At 45.6% G+C, this 26,171-nt stretch overlaps 1 protein-coding gene across 3 annotated transcripts; it reads left to right on the plus strand.

The window, feature by feature from the left end:
* The first annotated feature begins 5,954 nt into the window (after positions 1-5,954).
* On the plus strand, positions 5,955-8,821 carry LOC125512135 (cilia- and flagella-associated protein 251). 3 transcript variants are annotated; one of them, XR_007285223.1, is made up of 6 exons: positions 5,955-6,289; positions 6,692-6,748; positions 7,343-7,584; positions 7,776-7,904; positions 8,016-8,215; positions 8,393-8,595. XR_007285223.1 is itself a non-coding variant. In XM_048677216.1 (6 exons), exons 1-6 carry the CDS (start codon positions 6,064-6,066, stop codon positions 8,561-8,563), a joined length of 885 nt encoding a protein of 294 aa, XP_048533173.1. In that variant the 5' UTR covers positions 5,957-6,063; the 3' UTR covers positions 8,564-8,821. The 3 variants fall into 3 exon arrangements, 2 of the variants coding, with proteins under 2 accessions (XP_048533173.1, XP_048533178.1); XM_048677216.1 differs by having other exon boundaries at positions 5,957-6,289; positions 8,016-8,075; positions 8,393-8,821; XM_048677221.1 differs by having other exon boundaries at positions 5,960-6,289; positions 7,355-7,584; positions 8,016-8,075; positions 8,393-8,821.
* The last annotated feature ends 17,350 nt before the right edge of the window (positions 8,822-26,171 follow it).

Below are 26,171 nucleotides of genomic sequence, written 5' to 3' on the forward strand. Positions count from 1 at the left end.
GGATTTGAACCCTGGTGGGCTGGGGATACCACAATCTCTCTAACCATCCAACTACTTATCATTTATATCCGAATGAAAAACAAGTATAGAAAAAATGGCACAGGAAGGAAGCAGAGCGCGTTGTACACCCAACCAGGAAACCCCCCCAGCGTTGGCGGTCTAGCAGGCGAGCTGGGCCGCTTGAGCGAGAAGCAGAGCGTGGTACACCAAACTGGAAGCAGAGCGCGGTACACCAAACCGGAAGCGAACTAGCAAAAGCTATTGCTACTTCCCTCTCGTTAGGGTTTTGTTTTTCTCTCGGGGGCGATTCTTTCCGCCGTTGTTGAGACTGTCTTCCCCTACCTCCGCATCGCTTCCCTTGATCATGTGCTCTCGCCTAGGAGAGGGGGGAGGTGGAGGGCTTAGGGCTGCATCAGGAAGGTCCGGTCGTGTTTCAGTCAGGCCAGGGATCAAGATGTCATCAAGCGGGACTTCAAGATATGCTGCTGCAGGTCAAGTGGAGACCGAGGAAGTGGAGAGGATGATGAAGGAACTGGGATTGAGAGAGGAGGACCTGGACAATGTGGTGTTTGACGAGAAGAGGCGCCGCCGGAGGCAGCCCGGTGGATTGCTCTCGTTAGGGTTCACTCTGAAAAAACCTATAGTCAGTTCTGTTTTTACAAGAATATGAGGGCGGCATGGGATCTTGCACAGGAAGCAAAATTCAAGCCCTTGGAGGATAATCTGTACACTGTCCAATTTTCCTGTTTAGGAGATTGGGAGAGAGTCACACATGATGGGCCTTGGCACTTCAGAGGGTATGGGTGATCATCAAGCCATATGATGGACTGGTTAAGCCTTCTACAGTTCAACTGGATACTATAGAAATTTGGGTCCAAATCCATGATGTTCTTGATTTGTATGCACATCTTGTGCCTTCACTTGTGACCAAAGTTGGGGAGGTGCTCTACGCCGAACCATAATCCCAGGATTTTGCTGGTAATTTCTACCGTGTTTGGATCAGGATCAATGTCACAAAGCCCCTAAAGAATGCAGTATCCATGATCCGTGATGGGAAGCGCCAGATCTATCGAGTCAAATTTGAGAAACTACCTGATTGGTGTGCTGTTTGTGGCATGCTGGGCCACCTATTTAAGGAGCACGATAATGGTATGCATCCCCCGTCGGCTCTGGTTTTTAAAGATCTGAGAGCAACTTGGGCTATGAGGACCGGGCGTGGACCGGGCAACGGGCGCGGGCGCAGAGGCGGACACCGAGGAGGTCGCACCGGGGGTCGAGGAAGGGGTGCATACAACAGATCACAGCAAGATGCCTATGAGGATGATGAGGAACGAGGAACAGACTATGATTCAGATACGCATGATGTAGATAATAACAGAAAGAGAGCTTCAGAATTGGTTGCAAGTCAGACTGCATTATCAGCGAGTACAATTTCTCCAAATCTATTGGCGCTGCCCCCTCCTACAGTGCCTCTTAGTCCAAGTGGAAAACATGACCCAAAGAGGGTGAAGGTGATAGTGTAACCAGAGAAGAACAACTCGGCTAAAAGCAGTGCACAAGTGAAAGGTGAACCAAAGCTGGTGGGCCCAGTCGACGGGTGCCGCCGAGCCCAATGAGTGCCTTCTATTGGTACTGTCGTGGTGCGGGCAAAGCCACGATAGTCTGAGAGCTTTGCGACTTCGCGAAGAAATTTTTCCCTAGCCTACTATGCATAGTTGAAACACAGATAGAAGGTGCTAGGGTAGAAGCTTTAACTAATACTTTGGGTTTTGATAATTCTTATGCCGTTAGTAGTCAAGGTCGGAGTGGTGGTATGGGTTTGTTTTGAAATAATTCAATAAAAGTTGAGATTCTCGGTTACTTATGTTATCATCTTGATGTTTCGGTGGTGGAACATAACCAGGAAAAGTGGAGTTTGACATGTGTGTATGGTGAGGCACAAACACACTTGAGACATCAGACATGGACAGTTTTGAAAAACATTAGCACTTTGAACTCTCTGCCATGGCTATGTATGGGGGATTTCAATGAGGTTCTACGTCCGGAAGAGAATGAGGAACTAGGACAACATAGCAATGCTCAGATCCAAGCATTTAGGGACACCACAGATATTCGCAGGTTGCTTGATTTGGGCTTCAGAGGCAATTTTTGGACTTTCGAGAATAAGGTTTTGGGGGGGGGTAGCTACACTAGATGTAGACTGGACAGAGCCTTGGTTAACGCAGGGTGGATGGCTAAATTTCCAGTGGCCTCGGTCTCACATCTCACGGGGTCTACATCGAATCATTCGCCATTGATGATTGACTTTGGTTGTTCAGAGAAGGTGCATGTACAACGATCTTTTAAATATGAGCTAATGTGGGAATCACATGAAGGACTACGGGACCTGCTTACTAGTGAATGGGCCACCGACCCACCATGCACGTCTGTGGAAGATATGAAACAAAAGTTAAGCAATCTTTCGAAAGGCCTAGACACGTGGAGCAGAGACACCTTTGGAAGTGTACGAAAGGAAATAAAGCAATTGAAGCAAATTTTGGAAGAACTCAGGAATGACCCGGCTAGGACGGGACCATCTCATGTGGAGCTAAAGGCGAACGAACGTCTGATCGAGATGTACCATAGGGAAGAAATCATGTGGTGCCAGAGGGCCCAGATCGAATGGCTTTCTGCGGGAGATAGGAACACCAAGTTTTTTCATCTCCGTGCTAGTCTCCACAGAAAGAAAAACATGATAAAGGCCCTACAAAATTCCCTTGGTGCGGTGGTGGTGGATCCAGCAGAGTTGAAGGCGATGGCCAATGATTTTTATCAAGAATTATACTGCTCGGAGGGTGTATAGAATATGGAAGCTGCCCTAGAACATGTCCCTCGAAAGGTGACACCGGAGATGAACACAGTTCTTTGTGCACCATACACCAATGAGGAGGTTAAAGTGGCTCTTTTCCAGATGTTTCCAACCAAATCACCGGGACCAGACGGTTTTCCTACTCACTTTTATCAGCGCCATTGGGACATATGTGGAGAGGAGGTCACCAAGATTATTTTGAGGATAGTGCGTGGAGAGGAAAGCCCAGAATGTATCAACGACACGGTCTTAGTATTGATCCCAAAGGTAACAAACCCCACAGTTCTATCCCAGTTTAGGCCTATTAGTTTATGCAATGTCCTCTACAAGATAGCCTCCAAGGTGGTAGCAAACAGACGAAAACTTATCTTGCCTGACATCATCTCGGAGGAACAATCTGCTTTTGTTCCAGGAAGGTTGATAACAGATAACATCATTTGCGCTTATGAGTGTTTGCACTTCATGAAACGGTCCAGTTCAAAATCAAATTCTTTCTGTGCGTTGAAGTTGGACATGATGAAGGCTGACGATAGGTTGGAATGGTCATATTTAAGAGCCATCATAGCAAAGCTCGGTTTTGTAGATCAGTGGATAGATATTGTGATGGGCATGGTTTCAACAGTATCTTTCTCGGTTCTATTAAATGGTGAGAGGCTTGAATCTTTCAAACCAACAAGAGGTATCCGGCAAGGAGACCCTATCTCCCCTACTTATTCTTGATTGCAGCAGAGGGCCTTTCGTGCCTCCTTAAATCTAGTTCTCAATCATCGGTTGCAGGTATCAAGGTGGCCCCGACGGCTCCCGCCGTTAACCACCTGTTGTTTGCAGATGACAGCCTGTTGCTTTTCAAGGCCAGTGTAGAGGGATCAGTTGAGGTGTCAAACCTACTTGATATTTATTATCGGGCATCGGGACAGAAAATTAATCATGAGAAGTCCTCAATATTTTTTTAGTAAAGTGTGTCCAAAAAGTATAAGAGTGGCGGTCAAGAACACCTTACAAGTCCACAAGGAATCATTGAGTGACCATTATCTCGGCATGCCCACGGAAGTGGGCCACTCGAAGAATGGCACTTTCAGATATCTACGAGATCGTGTTTGGGAAAAGATAAAAGGGTGGATGGAGAAGCTCTTGTCGTCAGCGGGTAAAGAGGTGTTGATCAAATCAGTTGCACAAGCGATTTCAGTCTACTCCATGGCGTGTTTCAGATTGCCAAGAGGATTGTGTGAGAACATAACTTCAATCATACGACAATTCTGGTGGGGCAGCAAGCAGGCAAAAAGGAAGCCTAACTGGGTGGCATGGGATGTCATGACCAGACCAAAACATTTGGGAGGCTTGAGCTTCCGAGATCTAGAGATTTTCAATTTATCGCTCCTTGTTCGTCAAGCTTGGAGGCTCTTGACAGAAGAGACATCGTTGAGTGCCAGGATACTTAGATGAGTTTACTATCCAAACTGTTCACTGCTAGAGGCAGAATTGGGGTCGCGCCCATCCCAAATCTGGTGGGCGATCCTAGATGGTCGAGATATTTTGGCGCAAGGAATTGTTCACATAATTGGAGATGGTGAGACCACTGATATATGGAGCCAGAACTGTATCCCGAGGGATAGCTTTAAAAGGCCAATTAACTCCCTGGTACAGAACCCGCCTCTAAAGGTTGCCCAACTCATCGACGCTACAATGGCATCATGGAATGAAGGTCTAGTCCGAGCGACCTTTACCCAGTTTGATGTAGCAGAGATACTCAAAATACCACTGTGTACGCGTAAGATGGATGATTTTTGGGCGTGGCATGCAAAAGTTCGAGGTGTTTTCAGTGTACGATCGGCATACCATATGATATTGCGAACAAAGCACAACCGGGAGGACTGGCTGAATGAAGAGGAGGGATCATCTACTGTCCACAATGAGAGTAATCAGTGGAGCAAGATATGGCATATTCCGGTCCCCTCGAAGCTGCGAATGTTTGTATGGCGTCTGGCGAGACAGTCTATGCCCACTAGTGAACTTTTGAGGCATCGAAACATAGCTACTGAGGATACATGTCATCTGTGTGGGGCTATGGATACTTGGAGGCATGCACTGCTTACGTGCCCGATGTCTAGCAGTGTATGGGCCTTAGCACCTGAGGAGCTAGTACATCATCTCGTGGATAGGCAGGAGGACAGTTCAAAGGATTGGATTTTTGCACTTCATGCAAATTTGGAGAGTGAAGCCTTTATACGCCTGATTGTTACCATTTGGGCGATCTGGGAAGCTCGAAGAAAAGCCATCTATGAAGACATTTATCAATCACATCATTCTGTCCACGGTTTCATAACTAACTATCTTGCCGAGCTTTAGGTTGTCAACAACAAAAGCTATAAAACATGTTGGCGCTGTAATGCGTAGACCGAACTAGTGGATGGCACCGCAAGCGGGTTGTGTGAAGATAAATATGGATGCTGCAGCCCCGAGACACGCCGGGTGTGGTGCGGTCGGGGTGATCTGCAGAAGCTTTGAAGGGATTTTCTTGGGAGCATCGGTGCTTGTCTTCAGGTATATCACAGATCCACAGACTCTCGAAGCAATTGCAACCAGAGAGGCCTTGGCACTATCAGATGATCTTTATCAGCGGCGGATTCATGTTGCCTCTGATTGCAAAGTGGTGGTGGACGACTTGAAGAAGGAAAACTTATCTGTCTATGGAGCTATCATCCATGAAATAATACGCCACTCGTCAGATTTTGTTTTTTTGTAAATTTAGCCATAAATTTAGGAGCTCAAATTTTGAAACTCACAACTTAGCGAAGCATGCTTTATCTCTCGGGGGTGGCTGCCCTGTGTGGTTGGGAAACCCTGAAGAATTTTCATCCATCCCTGTAAATATTGTGACGAATTAATAAAAACTTCGTGAGGTTGTCTAAAAAAACCAAACCGCAAAGAAAACCAGCCCCCAAAAGGAAAACCGGTAAGAAAACCCAACGGGCAAAAGGAAAGGCGGTCCAGCGGGCGAGCTGTTGAGCCCCAACGCACGGAATAAAAAGAAGAGGAACTGGATCCCTCAAAAAAAAAAAAGGAACTGGGGTATGACCTAGATCGAACGGCCTGGGCTTCTCTGCGCGCCTACACAGCCCTGCCTCCTCCTACGCTGTCTTCTGCTTCGTCCAGCATAACCCCCAAAACCACCTCACCCGACAGAACAGGCGGCGGCGGCGGCGGAATCGGGCGAGATGATCAAGAGGCGCTACTTCAGGCAAGACCACGGCGACAATAGCGCCTCCTCGTCCTCCTCCTCTTCGGGTTCTGATTCGGACCGCGACCCCGCGGAAGAAGAGGTCTCGGAGGAGGAAGTAGAAGGGGAGCAAGAAAAAGAAGAAGAAGATGATGATGAAGAAGCGGAGGTGGAGTCGGGGGAAGAACAGGAAAAGGAAGTAGATGAGCAGGCCGAAGATGAGGGTGAGCTGTTCTTTGTTACCACTATCTATATTATTGGTGCCATTTACATGCGCTGTTCAGGTCATTCTCCATGTGTCATGCGTCATGCGTAGCCGATTTGTTTGTACTAGTGAATATGCTCACTTTGATTCCATGGATATATTCGACCTGTACTATTGCTTCATATACTGAGTATGCAACTCTTAGAGGGTGATGTCATATTAAAACCATCGGAGTAGAGTAATCATCATTTGCTCTTGTTAATTTGCTCTGTCCTGCCAAAGCCTCGGTATTTATTTAATATTCTTGCATGGTATATCTGCTGCATGTTGTTGGTTTTGATGGTCCACGAATCACTATAATACATTAATGTGCAGATATTGTAATGTACTCTTTTTCTCATTGGTTGCTCCTGTCTATCAGGTTCAGGATACCAAAGTGAGGACAGCTCTGGAAATCATGTTGATAGTCCTTGTGCAGGTATTCTTTGTTCTCGCTTCCATGCCCCCTTCAATTTGGATTAGGAGAGATTGCATTTTTTAATGGAAAGGAGGTTCAAAGAAAGCTGTCATTTGGGCTAAATTACGCTCTCTCTTGTAGTGAAGTGGCTAATACTGTCTGTGATTACATACCTTTTTCTTGCCTTTCCAGATGTTTCACCGGCTTGTTTAGTGTCATTGAGGCTTGAGGGACCTTTTGTTTGTATTTTTCGTACATAGGAACACTAGCCTTTTAATGTCATCTCACAGGACTACATTCATGCTAAGAGAAGTGCAATTGTCTTCCTATACCGCCTTCACCTTATTGTTTGGCAACTAAGAACTGCTCTGTGTTACCTTAGGATGTTACCAATGGGATCTAAGTTTACTAGTCAATGACCGCAGGGTGTGGAATTTGATCTCAGTATACTGTGGTGGGGTATTGGAGGATTGAACATAGAGTTAGACAACCAGAATGTTAAGTATCATTACCTAAACATACCATGTAATGTTTCAATATGAGCATAAGTCGCTTTATTGAGTAATTTATCACATGACCGAACTCTCTGCAAGCAACTTTACCGACTAACTACAGGTTTACTTTCAGATGAGATCAGCAGTCTGGTGTATGAACAATACCAAGCAATCAGGTTGCCTGCTAAGAAAGCATCAAGTGGTGATGCTGATTCTGCCGAAGGTGCTGTTAACAAGGATGACACTGTTGAGGTCGATTTCAATAACTACATTCTGAAGTGCAAATCTGTGTATAAGTGCAAGCTTTGTCCCAGAATCATGTGCTTAAGTGAGGAGATGGTCAGGGTACATCTTGAATCAAAGGTATGTAATTCAGAAGAAAGCTACTATAATGTTTCCCACCTGTTAGACGTCAACTGAAGAAGGCTTGCTGTTGTACATATAAGACAATGACAGGAGTTACATCTCTTTGTTGAAAATTGATAAGAGTTACTTGCTGTCACTTGTGAATGCTACTGTTGCCACATTTCTTCATTCTATTTTGTCTATTTTAGAGACATGCTCGATCAAAGAAACTACTGGGAGAAGGTAGGCTTAAGATGGTGCTCAACAGTGATGGTGAGCTGGAGGAAGAGGCAGAGACACATGCTGAACGACATGCCCGAACTATAGCTCTTGCTCAGGTGTTGGCACTGGTTGTTGAAATTACTGATTTCGTGCGACAGAAATGTTTTCTAAATCTGGATTTGTATTTCATATGGAATTTAATCTGTTTATACCTGCTAAATGTTCAGCAAGTACAAAAGCCCAAGAAGGATTCAGGCAGGCAGCGACAAAATCGGAGAAGACAGAAGGTATGGGATCACATCCTCCATAGTTGTATTAGCATCTAGGCACAATACACATCGAAGGCTTTTAGGCGCCATATTAAAAGGCAGACTGGACTGCGCTGAAATGATCTCCAGCAGCATGTCATCATGGAGGTTACAGTAAGGTGATGGATACAGAATAATTCGATTTTTTTTGGTGAATGGATAAATCTGATATTCATTTTTTTAAGAAACCACGATAGTCCAATTTTGTTTGTCCTGTATTCGTCTTAGTTCTTGAAGTTGCTTGGTGCTTTTGCACCCAGTATCCTGACATTCTTTGCACTGGTTGTTTCTTACAGAGGTCGCAGAATCGTCTCAAGGACAAAGATCAGAGACACAGCTCTGGAAAGGAAGGTGCAAGGCCGAACAATGGAACTGCTGATAAGAAAATGCTGAATGTTGAAACTGCTGCTAAGAAAATGCCGAATCTTGAAACTGCTGCTAAGAAAAGGCGCAAGACTGAAAAATAAGTCGGTGCTGCAGAAATATTTCTTGCGTGTCATTTCTTCCTATATTGTTGTAATTTTTAGGAGCTTTCTGTGGTTTTACTGTTTCTGGTTTGCTTCTTTAAGTGTAGTTCATGAAAGCTGAGAGATTAAATTGAAAGGAAAGACGACAACTAGAAAGTGGACATTTAATCGTGCATGCAACTTGTTATAAGTTTGCTACTCCGAGTAATTTGTAGGGTTTGACACGGTTGAAGTTTCACCCTCGTATCCTTCTCACAATTTTTGTGTCTGCTTTGGTTCTTCATGCCTGCTTTTGGTCTTTTTGTTGCAGTTATTTGTTGGGGGGAAGGCATTCAGCTCATGGTTGAATAGTAAATTCAGAAAACAGAACTAAAATGAAATTTAGTTCTTTTTTTTATTACAGAAAACATGTTTATGTCTTTTAAATGTGTGCAAAATTTTGTGAAGAATGGAATATATTTTGAGCTTTGGAGTTCTCCTTAGGAGACTTTAGGGTCATTAGTCTAGATATGGATGTATCCAATACTAAAACGCGACTTGATACATCCGTATTTAGACAAATCTAAGACAAGAATTTTGGGACGGAGGGAGTATGTAAAGATGATAGATTTTTGGAAGTCATGCTTCACGTGGGAAGAGCGGCCTGGGCTGCCCGGCCTATGCCTCGACATGTTGTGCCTTAGGCCGACCCGGTGACCGACTTCTCAGTTTACATGCCGTCCCTACTATGTATCGTCAGTAGCTTCCGAGCTTGTTCAGAATTTGACCGTGCACCCTTGGTTTGACGTTGTCGGTGCTCTTGAGAGTTGGTGTTGCGTAGAGGATAGATGCTTGCTTGACGATCATTGCGCGTGGTACGGTGAAGAGTGTTCGATGTCGGTGTACTTGAGCCGGAAAGGGTGAAGTCGGAGTGTCGACTTGAGCGGGTCCTTGATGAGGACGAAGTGGAAGAAGAGCAGTTGAGCAACAAAGCGCGAATCTCATCCATTTTTGCGTCGTTCTCTTGCTTGTGATCGTCGAGCTTGTGGTCGAAGTAGTCCCTTGTATGTTGCTCGGAGAGTCGCAAGTCGGCGGCGAGGTTGTCGATGCGTTCACTCATTGCTTGTTGCTCTTGATGCAAAGCACGTTGTGCACCAAAGAGGTGGCTCTTGGTGACGTAAGAGTTCATATCGTCGTCGTGCTCAATGAAGAATGGGTTTGTAGAAGTACTTGGCCTATCCATCATTCCAAAAGAAAAATGTGAGTGGTAGAAAGAGAAGAACGAATACCAAATGTACCTTGACCGAAGTTGAAAGTGGATCAATGATCACTCCAATGTGGACAAGGAAATAGCATAGCACAATTGGTACCAATTCTTGTCGGTTTCTCACACCTACACAAGTAAAAACTTATGGTGGAGTTTGGTTAGGATGATGGCACGAAATTTGATGCAATTGTAAGTGAGCTTCAATAATGTTGGAAAAGATTAGGAAGTTCGCAATGCAACAAGTAGACCAAGCAATGTAAGGTACAAAATGTGGAATCCACAAAAATGCTCTTGTTGCACAACAGTAGAGAGACGCTAGCACGATTGCACAATAGGCGGATACAAAGACTTGTGCACAACATACTAAGCAAAAATGCAACGACTTCTATCCCAAGTATGCTCTATGCAAGGTGTTTCTATGATATGATCCAAGATGATCTAGTATGACAATCTTAATGTTGTATGATGCTATGATTGTTGCTTAAAAGCTCTTTGCGTATCTTTTCCTTTTGCTTAAAAGCTTGTGTGGCTCTTTGTTGTTTGAGCTCTTTTCTCATGCAATGCTTCACGAACTAAGATAGCAATGGTGTATGCGATGACAACCTTGTGACACAAGAGATGATACCGAGATATGCAACAATGATGTATGCATGCTATGGGAAGTATGATCACTAATGTGCACAAGTCTCGTTGCCGGCAATACTCAACGGCTAGTCTCGATGGGTAAGCGACTGTAAGTGCATCTAGTGCCACCCCTAGTTGGTTTTGGAGTATTGACGACAAACCTGGTTGAGGGACTAATGTGTTTGTGAGAATTGCAGGATAACACAGGTAGTAGTCCCTCACTGATTCGGTTTACCTACCGGAGATGACCCCTAAAAATGTACGAAGACATTGAAGACAAAGGTGGTACGTGAAGGTATTCACATTGAAGTCTATGACAAAGAAGACATTGTGTGAAGACTATGGAGCACGAAGACTTAGTTGTTTCGTTGTTTCGTTTTCTTCTTTGTTGAGTCATAGGAACCACCATACTGTTAAGTGGGGGCTAAGTGAACCAGTCAGAATGACTGAAGTGATGCTTAACCAAAATCCTATGTCTTCGAGCGAAGACAATGAGAGAAAATCTTATCCAGAGCTGGATAAGTCAGCTTTGCTTGTAGCTCAAGTAAAGTTGTCGTGTGTGTTTGAAATCTGACCGTTGGAACATGTGTCAGTTCCTTAGTGACCCAGTGTCATTTCGGACAAATCATGTCGGGTTGCCTAGTGGCTATAAATAGCCCACCCCCTACACCATAAATTGGTTGGCTGCTCAGAGTTAGTGCACGGCTTTTTCATTTGAGAGCAACCCACCTCGAAGCCTTTGAGAGAGAAATCCTTGCGAGGACAAAGCCCTAAACACCCAGAGCCAAAGAGTGTTAGGCATCACTGAAGTCTTCCTGTCTGTGTCATCTGAAGACTTATTACACTTGAGGACTGTGAATCCTCCAGCCGGTTAGGCGTCACGTTCTGAGCATCCAAGAGTCATTGTGGATCGCCGGTGAACGAAGTCTGTGAAGGTTTGGAAGTCTACCTTGAAGACTTATCAGAGTAATTGGGCGAGGACTGGGTGTCCTTAGCTCAAGGGGAATAAGGTGAAGACGCGGTCTTCTGAGTTGAATCTCAGCCTCCCTAACCAGACGTACAGTTATCACAACAACTAGAACTGGTCCAACAAATCATTGTCTTCAATGAGCCACTGGTTCTATCCTTCCCATCTCTTTATTTGCAGATTGGTCCTTGTGAAGTCATTACCTGTTTGCATTATCTATTTGTCTTCACTGTGTGACTGCTTGTTCTGATTGGCTTCATACTATCTTCCATCTTGATCCATACTGTCTAGCTGCTATTAGTCTTTGTGCTTTCACTTCATTGAATACTTGACTATGGCTTGGCTAGTGTAGTCTACCTTCCGCTGCATGTTAATAGGTTCATTTCTATCGTCTGTCTTCGAAACTTCCATGTTATGAAAACTTTCATAAAAATCGCCTATTCACCCCCCTCTAGTCGATCACTAGCACTTTCAATTGGTATCAGAGCGAGGTACTCCCTTGTTCTGTGTGATTCGGTTTAACCACCTGAAGTTTTAGCTATGTCGACTACAGGGATAATCAAAGTCTTCGCTGCGTGCCCAGTCTTCGATGGAACTGAATATCCCTATTGAAAGAATAAGATGCGCATGCATCTGGAAGCCATTGATGTCGACCTCTGGTATGTCGTCAAGAATGGCATCCCCAAGGCTGGTGAAGGTGTCACCGCTGCTGATGTCAAGAAGTTCGTTCAACTGGATTCCACCGCCAAGAATATCATCTGTGGTCATCTGACCAAAGGACAGTATGGCCGTGTGGGTGCTCTAGAAACATCCAAGCTAGTCTGGGACTGGCTCTCCAAGGTCAACAAAGGCGTCTCAACCCAGAGAGATCAAAGAATTAGTGTCCTTCGCAACCTCTTCAACCGCTTCAAGAGAAACGACAATGAGAATGTTCAGCTCATGTTTGATCGACTCACTGACATCACAAATGAGCTTCAAGCTCTCGGCGCTACTAAGATCACCAAGCATGAAGTCGTCAAGACACTCCTGAGATCACTTGACAACTCGTTTGACACCCTAGCCTTGATGATTCAAGAACGCCCTGACTTCAAGACACTCGATCCGTCTGACATACTTGAAAGGCTCAACACACATGAGTTTCAGCTTTCTGAGAAATGAGACATCTACGGTCCCAACTATGGGCGAACTCGTACTTTGAAGGCAAAAGCTGTTTCCTCATCTGAAGAAGAATCTGACTGCAGTTCTGATGATCCTGAAGACATTGGAAAGGAGCTTGCTATGCTTGTGAAGAAGTTCCAGAAATTCACCAAGAAGAAAGGTTTTCAGAAAGTTCTCACGATCCAGCTCAAGGAATGATGAAGCTTCTGCTCATGACTATAGGAAGAGAACATGTCACAAGTGCAAGAAACCTGGTCACTACATCTCTGAGTGTCCGCAGTGGGACAATGAGAACAAGAAGAAGAAGAACAAGGAATATAATTCTGACGACAAGAAAAAGAAGAAATACTCAAAGCCTTCTTCCAAGTCTTCCTCAAAGTCTTCATCACATAAGAAGAGATCATCTAGCAAGGCCCGTGCGTTTGTTGGCAAGGAAATGGATTCAGAGGAGAAGGCTGAGGTGGAGTCTGAGGAGGAGTCTGATTCTGGCGTTGCAAGTCTGGCTACAGCCTATGTTGCCAAGTCCATCTTCAACATTGAAGACAATGACTTCATCACCAACGCCAATGCTAATGACAAGGACAACTCCGCTCCCACCTACTTCTTCATGGCTCGCGATGCCAAGGTACGTAAACTCACACACCACTCACTATCAAACATCAAGTGAAGATGACTCTGATTGTGGTTCCAAACCCAGCTACAAAACACTTGCTAAAATTGCAACTGAACAACAGAAAGCTATGGAACATATTCAAAAACTATTAGACAAAAGCGATGACCTATTAGACGCTGAAATGACTCGATCCCAGTACTTAATTGAAGACATAAAAAATCTTCATGTTAAGTATGAGGAGCTTGAAAGTCGTCATGAAACGCTGTCAACAACTCATGAAAAGCTTTCCTATGATTATCTTCAAAGGAAGCAAGAACTTGAGAAATTGAGAGTGGCCCATGAAGATCTTCAAAAGGAAAATGAGTCACTTCGTGCCAAACAGATTAGTTCCGCTCAGAAAGGATTTGAACCACCATGTCTTAAATGCATTGAGCGTGATAACGCTACTTGTGTTGCTGGATGTTCTACTGCTGCTACTGTTGCAATATCTTCAACTGTTGATGTGGTAACTAACCCCTCTGCTGAGGATACCACTGCTATTGCTGATGAAAATGCTACGTTGAAGACATTGCTTGAAACAGGGATATACAAAAGTCTCAAAGGGCATCAGACTCTATGTGATGTCCTCAAAAGGCAGATTCTGAACCGAAACCCTAGGAAAGAGGGTGTCGGGTTCGAAAGGAAAATGAATGCTGATGGCTCTTACTGGAAACCTGAGCAATACCCCAAAACCACATGGGTTGCTGCAAAGGAACATTCAATGGATCCATCCACCCTATCTGGCTTCACTTGCGCTAATCCCATTGTCATTAATGAATCCTTTGATGCAAACTATAAACTGTTTAAGAATCAGAATGGTGAAGTGTTTGCCAGGTATATTGGTACTAACTGCAGGAATGGGCCACCTATGAAGAGAGTCTGGGTGCCAAAAAAGTGTCTGGAAAATCTTCCTGTGTATGTCATCATGACACCACAAGTGAAGAAGACAAACCCGAGACCATGGGCTTCATATGGTCCAAAGGATTCACACAGACAGAGGACTCACCTGAGTCGCACTAACGCAAATGTTTAGCAGGGAAACCATACTCAGGCCTATGAATATGAGTGTGTTTCATCAAACCGCCATGTTCATAAGACCCAGAACTACTCTGCTTATTCTTATGAGTACTATTGTCCACCTACAAGACTATTTGTTAGGGCTCCCAAGCCAAAGTTCTCAAATGCTGCACTTAGACTCATTGCTTCGAAGCCACCCTTGAAGATGTGGGTGGCTAAGAAAGCTTAACTCTCTTTTGCAGGGAAAGGTCTCCAGCCGAAAATCAAATGCGTCTGAAGCTATTGCTGGGGACCTTAAACATCTTGTAGGGCGCAAGATCAAATGCCCAAATGGTCTTATTATGTACCTTGTTCCTGAGTCGCTTGCTACTTGCCCTATCAGCCCTAACCTTGATCTAAGCTTTAATAATCCTCTTGCTCGTCAAATGTTTATGCTTCACAATGCTCTTCGTGAAGCCTATCCCCCTAACTGCACTGTAGGGTATGACACCAGCTGCTTCAGAATGTATTATTGATAGTGGATGTACTAATCACATGACTGGCAAGCGAAGTCTTCTCATGGACTCAACCTTACGTCCATCTGACAAGAGTCACATCACATTTGCTGATACTGGTAAAAGCAAGGTATTGGGTCTAGGTAGAGTTGCAATCTCAAGGGATCAGCACATGGATAAAGTGATGCTTGTTGAATCCCTTGGTTTCAACTTAATGTCTGTCTCAATGCTTTGTGATTTAAATATGATTGTGATATTTGGAAAATATCGTTGCCTTGTTCTAATGGAACCTGACAAGTCTCTAGTCTTTGAAGGCTATTGGAAAGATGATTTGTACATGATAGATTTCTTAGCAGGACCACAGCTTGCCGTATGTCTTCTTGCAAAAGCTTCAGAATGCTGGCTCTGGCATCGGAGGCTAGGGCATGCTGGCATGAGGAACTTGCATACTCTTGCAAAGAAGAAGCACGTCATAGGCATCGAGGGCATCAAGTTCAAGAAGGATCACTTATGCGGTGCCTGCGAAACAGGAAAGATGACGAGGGCCAAGCATCCCTCGAAGACAATCATGACAACGACTCAACCCTTCGAACTGCTAGACATGGACCTCTTCGGTCCCACTCACTACTCAACTCTTACTACTAATGCTTGTCTCCATGGCTTCGTCATTGTTGATGATTATTCAAGATATACATGGGTGCATATAATCCTCTACAAGACTAAAGTGCAGGATGTCTTCAGACGCTTCGCCAATCGAGCCATGAACAACTATGGCGTCAAGATCAAGCCCATCAGAAGTGACAATGGCACTGAATTCAAGAACACCGGCCTCGACACTTATCTTGATACTTTGGGCATCATTCATGAGTTCTCAGCTCCGTACACGCCGCAGCAGAATGGCATCGTGGAACGCAAGAACAGAACACTCATTGAGATGGTCCGGACGATGCTCGATGAATACAAGACTTCAAGAAAGTTCTGGCATGAAGCCATTGATACTGCATGCCATGTCATCAACCGTGTTTATCTTCACAAGCTTCTGAACAAAACATCCTATGAATGAGCTCCTCACTGGTAAGAAGCCAAATGTCAGTTACTTCAGAGTATTTGGTGCCAGGTGCTGGATCAAGGATCCACATCACACTTCAAAATTTGCACCGAAAGCACATGAAGGTTTTATGCTTGGTTACGGAAAGGATTCGCACTCCTACAGAGTCTTCAACCTCTTTCACTATAAAGTGGTTGAAACTGTGGATGTGCGGTTCGATGAGACTAACGGCTCGCAAAGAGAGCACCTGCCAAATGTGCTAGATGAAGTTCCATCCAGTGAATCCATCAAGCTTATGGGAACTGGAGAAATCATACCGTCTGAAGCACAGCCCGAAGAGGAACCCATCATCTCTGCACCTGATCAACCTGAAGACAATACTCAGCCTGAAGACAATCTTTCTAACGATGACAATGGTCAGCAAGAGCAAAATCTTCGTCTTGTTCATCCTCGTGTTGCAAATGAAGTACAGATTGAGAAAATAATTGATAGAATCAATGCACCTAGTCCACTCACTCGTTCAAGGGCAACACAACTAGAAAATTTCTGTGGGCACTTCGCATTCGTCTCAATATCTGAACCCAAGAAAATTGATGAAGCCTTCATGGAATCTGAATGGATTCAAGCTATGCAAGAAGAGCTTCAACAGTTTGAGCTGAATAATGTATGGGAACTGGTCAAGCGTCCTGATCCTCGTAAGCACAATATCATAGGCACTAAATGGATATATCGCAACAAGCAAGATGAGCATGGTCAAGTTGTCAGAAACAAGGCTCGTCTCGTTGCTCAAGGATACACTCAAGTTGAAGGAATTGACTTCGATGAAACATTTGCTCCTGTGGCTAGGCTTGAAGCTATACGCATACTGCTGGCCTATGCAAATCATCATAACATTCTTCTGTATCAAATGGATGTGAAGAGTGCCTTTCTCAATGGAAAGATTGAAGAAGAAGTGTATGTTGCAAAACCGCCTGGCTTTGAAGATCCAAAACATCCTGACATGGTTTACAAGCTCAACAAGGCACTGTATGGCCTCAAACAAGCCCATCGTGCTTGGCATGACACACTCAAGGACTTCCTGAAGAGCAAAGGCTTCAAACCTGGTTCCCTGGATCCCACGCTCTTCACGAAGACATATGATGGTAAACTATTTGTGTGCCAAATATATGTGGATGACATTATCTTCGGCTGCACCAATCAGAAATACAGTGATGAGTTTGGATACATGATGCAAGAGCAATATCAGATGTCCATGATGGGTGAGATGAAGTTCTTCCTTGGTCTTCAAATACGACAGAAACGCAACGACATCTTCATATCTCAAGAGAAATACCTCAAGGATTGCCTGAAGAAGTTTGCAATGCAAGACTGCAAAGTTTACATGACGCCAATGCCTACCAAGAGTCATCTAGATTCTGACGCCAATGGTAAAGAGTTCGATCAAAAGGTATAACGCTCCATGATTGGTTCCTTGCTTTACTTATGTGCATCTAGGCCAGATATCATGCTTAGTGTTTGCATGTGTGCCCGATTCCAAGTGGCACCAAAGGAATCGCATCACTTAGCTGTGAAGCGAATTCTTTGATATTTGGCTCACACCCCAACGCTAGGATTATGGTATCCAAAGGGCTCGGAGTTTGATCTAGTTGTATTCTCGGATGCTGATTATGCTGGTGACAAGGTGGATCGCAAGTATACATCAGGCACATGTCACTTTCTGGGAAGATCACTTGTATGTTGGTCTTCAAAGAAGCAGAACTGTGTATCTCTCTCCACTGCTGAATCTGAATACATTGCTGCTGGATCTTGCTGCGCTCAGCTTCTATGGATGAAGCAAACACTCAAAGACTATGGCATTCATCTGAAGCAAGTGCCACTCTAGTACGATAATGAAAGCGCCATCAAGATCGCCAACAACCCAGTTCAGCACTCGAAGACAAAGCACATTCAGATCCGTCATCACTTTCTCAGAGACCATGTCATGAAGGAAGATATTGATATCATTCATGTCAACACTGAAGAGAAGCTGGAAGATATCTTCACAAAGCCCTTGGATGAGAAAAGGTTTTGCAAGTTGCGGTGTGAGCTAAATATCTTGGAATCCTCAAATGTCCTGTGATCATGCACACATCCTAACACTTATGCATGTTGATGACTTAGATGTGCAAACACACGAAGTAACGTATATCTTCAACTAATGAAGACTTACACTCTAAGTGTGAATACATTAACGCAGAATTTGACTTCGGAGCGCCACGATAATTGTGCGCCGTGTCTGGGTCTAATATTTCCTATGCGGTGGGTAACGCCACCACCAAACTTTTGTTTGGAATACTTTCTGTTGGCATTGCATTTGCAAAGTCTTCGCATTTGGTTTGTCTTCATTATTAACATGGCTTCATGTTTATATTCAATGTACTGATTTGGTTTCTGTCCTCTACAACATTCACTTATATCTATGTCTTCTAGTTGAATCTTTTGAACTAAGTGAATGTGATCGGACGCTGACCTTTCTATGCTCCCGTCTTAAGTCTATCTATCCAAATCATATGCATTCTATTGAAACTGTCGAATGTCTTCGCTGCGTTCTTGTCAGCAGAAGATACAGAGACAAACATTAAATTTGTTTTAAATGCTTAATCCTTTTTGCCTGAAACCCGGAGAAGCGGGAACGACCACCCGACAATCCAGGCGTGCGTGGGAACATGGAACAACCTCCAATGTGTTGCATGATCACCACGTGTCCTTCAGATGTGAACCGCAAGGGGCACCTGTGTAATAACACGGTGCCGTCCCTATAAATACACGCCTCACCCCAGTCATTATCTCTTCTTCCACTCTCGCACAAACCCTAGCACCACCGCCAGCCCTCGACGACGCCGGCGACCAAGCGCTTAGCTGCCGCGACCTCACCGACGCCGTCCTCACGCCGGCCGCGGACATCGTCTTCTCCGCCGTCGCCGTAGGTGTCCTCCGTCGCCAAGTTAGGGCACGGAAGATCGAACTTCTCGGCCTCCTCTCCCACTCCGTCTAGCAGTTCCTCGTGTGGTAAATAAAAACTCTTTTTACGGTCCTTTTGATCCGATAGATTCATCCTTTTCAACCACAAGTGGTTTCTGTTCCTACAAGTTGGATCTATCTCATTCTGCATCTCATAGCATGCCTAGTATGTTCACTTATGCTTCACAAAGTAGTTAGATTCCTCACTTGTACTTATTCGTGGATTCGTACAAATCTGGAACCAACTCTCTACATATGAGTGAATGTCTTCGCACTATGAGGTCAATGTCTTCTAAACTGATTTATCTTCAAAATCTTCTGAGAATGCATATGACCTCTTCCCCTTCCCTCGCATCTCTAATGTTGTCACAGGTACATGTCCGTGGGAGAATCCCTTGGTTCTCATAGTCTGCATTCATTTGCAGAGTTCTTACAGCGTCACATAAATTCTCCTGAAACCAGTTCCTGTCTGACCAGTAGATGGAAGACTTCGACAATGTTGAAGCCTTTCCGTCTAAACTTCATGACAACTCAAAAATCAGTCAGGAAGGGCGGAAGACAACGCCGTGGAAACACTGCTAAGGACCTGCCACCGGATCTCTATGAGTTATACAAGTCAGATCCAGAAGGAACCTATGGAGAACGCAAGAACCGAATCCAATGGATTCGAAGACATTGGGCAGAGGAATGGTTCAAGTACAGATTCATCACCAAGGAGTATGCTGAGAAGAATGCCTTAAAGGGCCCCTGGGAAGATTTAATATACAAAGGTCTTCAGCCCAAGTCCGAAGCTATTGCTCAAGGCTTCTACCCCTGCATGATTCGTGGACCTCATCCTGCTAATGCTGACCCATCCTCTTTGTTATGGCATCATGAAGATAATCTGTTCAAGCGCAACTATCAGGCTGCAAAGAACTCGGCCAAGGAAAACAAGAAGTCTTTGGGATTAGACTTCAACCCAGGCCCCTCTGCACCACGAGCTGACGGCACACGCAAAGCCGAACCCAATCTTATTGGGCCCTTCTACAACTTAGAAGGTCTCATCACTCACATTCAGGTTCAAGGGGCAGCCATGGACCACTCTACAGATGACTCTGATTCTGATGAAGCGCCTGCACCTCCGAAGTCTGTGAAGCAAAAGAAACCAAAGGCTTCAAAGCCCCCCTCTGCACCAAAGGTCTCACGGGCGAAGCCTCTGGCCACTGCACCTCCTGAAGCCAGTGTGCAGTTTGAAGATCTCTCACACATCTCCAAGTCTGCCAAGTTGAAAAAGCCCATGCAACCCACTGGTCAAGCACTGACCCTTGCTGCTGTTTTGAGAAACGATAATGATGCCATTGATCTGTCCAGCAACGACGATCTTGGCGATGACGCTCTTGAGCAGTTGATAAAGAGCAAGCAAGAGGCAGAAATCTTCAATGATCTTCCCCTCTTTGATGTGGAAATCTTATACAAGTTTATGGATGAATGGTTTGACAGCCCAGATCTCCGTTTTGATGATCTTCAGCTCCCGATTGGCCTCCGTGTCTCCTTCCACGGTGCCATTGCTCCTGAGCTAGCTCTTGCCCAGAAGATTGTTGAGCTGAAGCACAAAATTGACTATGAAAAGGCTCAGTTCAAGAAGCACATGGCCAAGCTCAATGTTGAAGACATTCAAAACTTTAAGGTCATGATGCATGAGCTCAAGCAGGCATTCCACAAGAAACGAGAAGAAGCAAAAGGTTCTCGTGACCGCATGAAGAATCTTGCTGCCAAATGTGTTCAAGGCTACAATGAAGCTGAAAAGCGCAAGGCTTTGGAGCGACCAAGCATCGACCCCGGGATGGCTGCCAAGAAGAAGAAGAAGCCAGTTGTGGCCGAACCAGAAGCATCAAGGCAGGAAGCACCTTGCATTGTCTTCCTAGCCAGTATGACAGCCTCGAAGCCTAAGGCCCCCACAGTGGCTTCAGAGTTCAAGCAAACTAGAGCAGCTAAAGCCGAAGCCAGAAAGCGCAAGATCAAAGCCACCACTGATGATGCTTCCCCAACCAAGAAAAGGAAAACAAAGAAGAGAGACTGGGCTGCTTCCACAGAGCCCCTTCTTGTCGAGCCAATTTCTGTTGCTCGTCCTACGTCTGAACATCGTGAACGTCGTCCGGTAGTTCATGAGCCTGCTTCCACAGAGGCTCCTGAATCTGAAGAGAATCCATCTGTTGACCCCACCACAGCTGAAGACATTAGTCCTCACGACAATGTTGAAGATGATGAAGTCCTTCCTCAGGTCGAGCACAATTTGGTATGATCGCCTGTTCTCACGAACAGCGAACTCATCAGCATTGGTCGTCCATTGACGCCAATTGCTCAGGATGACTCATGGGCTGATCACCCTCAAGAATCCCCTCGTGCTGAAGAAACACCATTCACTCCCCCACCACAGGTCACCACTCCGGTGATTGACAGTGAAGACTTTGAGGCCCAACCAACTCCATCTCCACAGGCGTCGCCAGCATTTTGCAGGCTTCGCAAAGGACCTAGGCCACAGGTCACATTGTCAAGTGTTCCCGAAGGAGAAGAGCGCCAATCCGTCTCATGCGAAGTCTTTCCTAAAGCCTCTCCTACTGTGAACATCCCTGAATCTGAAGCCAAAGCGGCTGAACATATTCCGGCTGCATCAGCCGATGAAGAAGAAGAACCACGTGATGAAGAAAGAGTTGCTACACCCCCGTCCAACCCTGAAGTTGTTCTTGAGGAGAACATGTCTGACCCTCCAGCTCCTGAAGTGGAGGTTACCAATATTGAGGCGGCCACCAACATCAACACTGAAGCCAATGACGTTGTCATGGCTGAAGCTAATGTGGTGCCAGATGACGCTGCACCTGAAGCTTATGTTGCACCTGATGCAAATATGTAGCTTGAAACCAATGCCTCCGCCCCCGTACCACCTCCCAGGCCACACACCATCAAGCAAGCATATGATTGTGGTCAGCTTGTGACCGTCCGCTGGCCAATTCTGGTTCCTCCACCTGCTCCCGGTCCTCAATTTGCCTATCATGTGGAGCACAAGCCTTAGGTCCAGAAGCCAGAGCCCAGGCTACCACGGTTTCCAGGTACTGCAATGTCATCAGAATCATTTAATCTGAATGGATTCAAGGCACACAACACATTCGACAGTGACAAGAACCCCTACACAAGGCCAAGAATCTCTTCGGACCAATTCTGGAGTTATCAGCAGCGAAGCTATTATTCATGCATCTTGTACAATCAGGGACGCATCTTCCCTCACATGCATCCTGATTGTGAAGCCATTGCTGGACTGCCATGCCTTGAAGAAGCCCTTGACTGCTTCCGTGATGCGGGTCTGCTTAATTTTGTGACTGTCAAGGAACACTGGAATGAAGAACTTCTACTTCAATTCTATGCTACCCTCCACATTCGTGGATACAACAGGGATCCGAAGACTTGGATCCTTGAGTGGATGACAGGAGATGTTCATCATGAAGCTAAATCTCAAGACATCATTGAGCTCACAGCCCTGCCCACTCCTGGTGAATACTATGAACCAGGTTGTCAACAACACCAGAATGCTTTGGAGAGCATTTTTCAGAAGCCAGAACCCAACATGAGCCAAATGCTAAGCATGATGAAGCCTCTGCCACGCGACGCTGAATACCCAACGGAATTTTTTGTCGAAGACCTAGAGTATCTGCCCCGTACCATTTACCATATCATCAGGAAAACTCTATGGCCTGTCAAAGGACATTCATCTGCAGCGAAGCTTGAAGGAGCAATGAAGACTTTGGTTTTCTATATCTTCAATGGCATCGGCTTCAATGCTCAAGACTTCTTCATCCGACAGTTAGCTGCATCTGGCTCCGACATCTTTGGTCTGAAGTTCTATGCTCCATGGGTAATGCGCCTTATCAAGCTTCACTCTGCCTTCAACTATCAGCCGTCTGCGCGCAATCATCTTGTATTCTTGCCAGAGGTTGATCTGTCTGTTGAAGCTATTTACCCAGAGCCTGCTAAGGATCCAATCTATCTTCACAATGTTGATCGTCAAAGCTTCACCCAGCCCATTGAAGGAGTTCAGGCAGTCTCTCGTGTTTATCCCTTGGCTGGTAACACACGTGCCCCTCGCGCCCAAACTGACGCCACTGGAAGCACCATTGCCCAAAGGCCTTGGAAGCGATCTCGTGTTCTCAATGACCGAGAACTTCTCGTCGTGCTACATCACAAACAGGGATAAGCATCATGACTGGCTTAAGCGTGAGATGCAAAGCCTCTTGGTGGACGTCAATCACATTCGCAATCTTGCCACCAAGAATGCCTTTGTTACACATGAAACCTGTCGGAGGTCTTGGAAGAGTTTGACATTGCTTAGTGCTGAAGCTGATCTGCAAGACGATGGCTTCACAGAAAGATTCAAGTTTGACTCAACTCCTCCAAGGAATGCTCACTTGCATCGGACTCCCTCACTTGAAGACTCTGACTATTCGTCCTCAGCTGCGACAGTGAATGCCAGAGCCATCGATGACCAAGATGATGCCACTTCACCACCTCCAACTTCAGCGCATGTCGACACTGCACTGAGTTCTTCTGCACCACCGGACCTCAACGACAACCCTGCTGCTTCGCCTGCACCTCATGGGAACGAGTAGAAGCTCTATGTCTTCAAACCTTTTTGGTCCTTACTGACAAAAGGGGGAGAAGCATATGAGTTGATAGTCTTAAAGCGGGTCCATATGGGTGGTTGCTTTACTTTTTGCTACATTTGTAAAGTGCTTACAACTCTCGCTTTTGAAACATTTGGTTCGTTTTTGAGTTGTAACACTTAAACTTGATGGTCGTCTGCTACTTTTTCGACACTATGTGATACGATGATAAATTCCGAACAAAGTCATTTGGCAGACGTCCATTTTCCATTTTCCATTATGCATGTCATTATCTTCGATATATCCTTTCATGCATGATGAATTGTCTTCATAAGTAAAAGAGGAGCTCCGCAAGTACAACCTGCCATGTGCATTTGCATTCAAAAGCAAATACTTATATGCACATCTTCAGGGGGAGCCTTCCTGCTACTTACGAAGACAATACTTAAATCCTTTACAATTTCACATACTTTTATCCCCGTTGAAAACTTCAACCAGTTTGTCATCAATCACCAAAAAGGGGGAGATTGTAAGTGCATCTAGTGCCACCCCTAGTTGGTTTTGGAGTATTGACGACAAACCTGGTTGAGGGACTAATGTGTTTGTGAGAATTGCAGGATAACACAGGTAGTAGTCCCTCACTGATTTGGTTTACCTACCGGAGATGACCCCTAAAAATGTATGAAGACATTGAAGACAAAGGTGGTATGTGAAGGTATCCACATTGAAGTCTATGACAAGAGAAGACATTGTGTGAAGACTATGGAGCACGAAGACTTAGTTGTTTCGTTGTTTCATTTTCTTCTTTGTTGAGTCATAGGAACCACCGTACTGTTAAGTGGGGTCCAAGTGAACCAGTCAGAATGACTGAAGTGATGCTTAACCAAAATCCTATGTCTTCGAGCGAAGACAATGAGAGAAAATCTTATCCAGAGCTGGATAAGTCAGCTTTGCTTGTAGCTCAAGTAAAGTTGTCGTGTGTGTTTGAAATCTGACCGTTGGAACACGTGTCAATTCCTTAGTGACCCAGGGTCATTTCGGACAAATCAGATCGGGTTGCCTAGTGGCTATAAATAGCCCACCTCCTACACCATAAATTGGTTGGCTGCTCAGAGTTAGTGCACGGTTTTTGTCGTTTGAGAGCAACCCACCTCGAAGCCTTTGAGAGAGAAATCCTTGCGAGGACAAAGCCCTAAACACCCAGAGCCAAAGAGTGTTAGGCATCACTGAAGTCTTCCTGTCTGTGTGATCTGAAGACTTATTACACTTGAGGTGTGACGCCCCAAGACCGGAGATTCAGATGCCATCCATGGATTCCGGGTTTCGTCAGGTGTTTTGTTTGCTTGTTGCTTTCCCCTTTGCATCATGTGCCTTGCATCATGTCATCATGTCAATATGCAACCCGTCTTAAAACCCACTAAATAATTTGTGTGGTTCTTCGATCCATTTAAATCGAGGGAAGAGTGACATATCTTTATAACATTATCCTCCTAATATTTATGGAGCTATTATAAATATTTCCATTCTTGTGGAATTACCGTGACACACTTGCAAAATATTTCCCCTTGCCTTCATCCCCTGCTTCATCTCCTTCTCCTTCCCTTCTATTTTCCTGTCTTTTGATAGTCCCATTTTTTCCCTTCTCTATTAATGTCCACTCTTTTCCTATAAATTCTAGACCATGCCAGGACCACCTCCTCCAATTTTCAGATCCTTTGGACTTGTTTGGTTGGATTTAAAAATGGCTCAAGTTTGAATCTAATTTAAACTTGAATTTTTTTTCTATCTCTAAAATATGCCAAACCATTTTATTCTATTTGTGCAAAGTTCCAGCGCTCTAAGAATATTTTATTTTCTGAAATATTCTTTCCCTAACCATCTCTGTATTTTTTTCTTCTCTCTATTTGTGTTCTTTTCTGTTAAAGCTAATAAGAGAGGAATGAGAGAGAGGAGTTCAGCTTAGGCCTGCCGCAGCCCAGTTGGGCCTCCCCTTCCGCGTCGGCCCACCTAGACCAACTCCCGCGCCGGCCCAACTTAAACCCCCACTAACCCTAGCCCGCACAACCTCTCGCTCTCTCTCGTCTTCCCCTCGCGCCGCCAGGAGGCAGAGCGCCTGCCTCGCTCGACCCCTCCTCTCACCCGTAACCCTCGTTCCCCATCTCCATCTCTCCCTCTCGATCTCGCGCGCCTCCCTCTGCAGCGCTAGTCCCCGACCGCGCCTCCTCCAGCCACCTTCCATGGCGCCGTTCCCCGCTTCTACCATCCTCCACGCTCAGCAGGAAGACCGCGCCGCCTGTCCCCTTCGTTCAGGTCGGAGCTCGCCGGGGCCCCCAGCATCGGTCGCCTTGCCGCCTCGAGCACCCGCACCCGCCGCACGCAAGGCCACCAGGACAGCTCATCGGAGCTCTCAACGCTGGCGACCTTCAAGACCTCTTCCCTCGCGCCTCTTTTTCCTTCTCTTTCCGTCCTCCACCTCTCATCTCTCTTGTTCTCTGTAACAGGAGACCATCTCATGGCCGTCGAACCCCTGCCTCGACTCGGTTCTCACCGGGGACGCCGTCAAACGGCCGGATCAACACCTCCCTCTGTGCCCTGCATCCCGGAGCCAGCCGCCTCAAGCCCTCGTTCTCGTCTGCGCCAAGTCCAGTGAGGGATCGCCGTACCGTTGACCGCAGCGACCTCCCCTGCTCCTTTTAGTGGACCACGAGGCGTGCCCCTCGCAACGTTCCTCCAGCAGGACCAGCTCCATTGACCTTTGCACCCACCACGGC

The sequence above is a fragment of the Triticum urartu genome, chromosome 1 (assembly GCF_003073215.2).
Source record: "Triticum urartu cultivar G1812 chromosome 1, Tu2.1, whole genome shotgun sequence".
In the NCBI taxonomy this organism is placed as follows: domain Eukaryota; kingdom Viridiplantae; phylum Streptophyta; class Magnoliopsida; order Poales; family Poaceae; genus Triticum; species Triticum urartu.

Coding starts and splice junctions, on each gene's coding strand:
- LOC125512135 (XM_048677216.1), top strand. CDS start 6,064: ATGATCAAGAGGCGCTACTTCAGGCAAGACCACGGCGACAATAGCGCC. Junction 6,749..7,342: donor TGTTGATAGTCCTTGTGCAG/GTATTCTTTGTT, acceptor GACTAACTACAG/GTTTACTTTCAGATGAGATC. Junction 7,905..8,015: donor GAACTATAGCTCTTGCTCAG/GTGTTGGCACTG, acceptor CTAAATGTTCAG/CAAGTACAAAAGCCCAAGAA.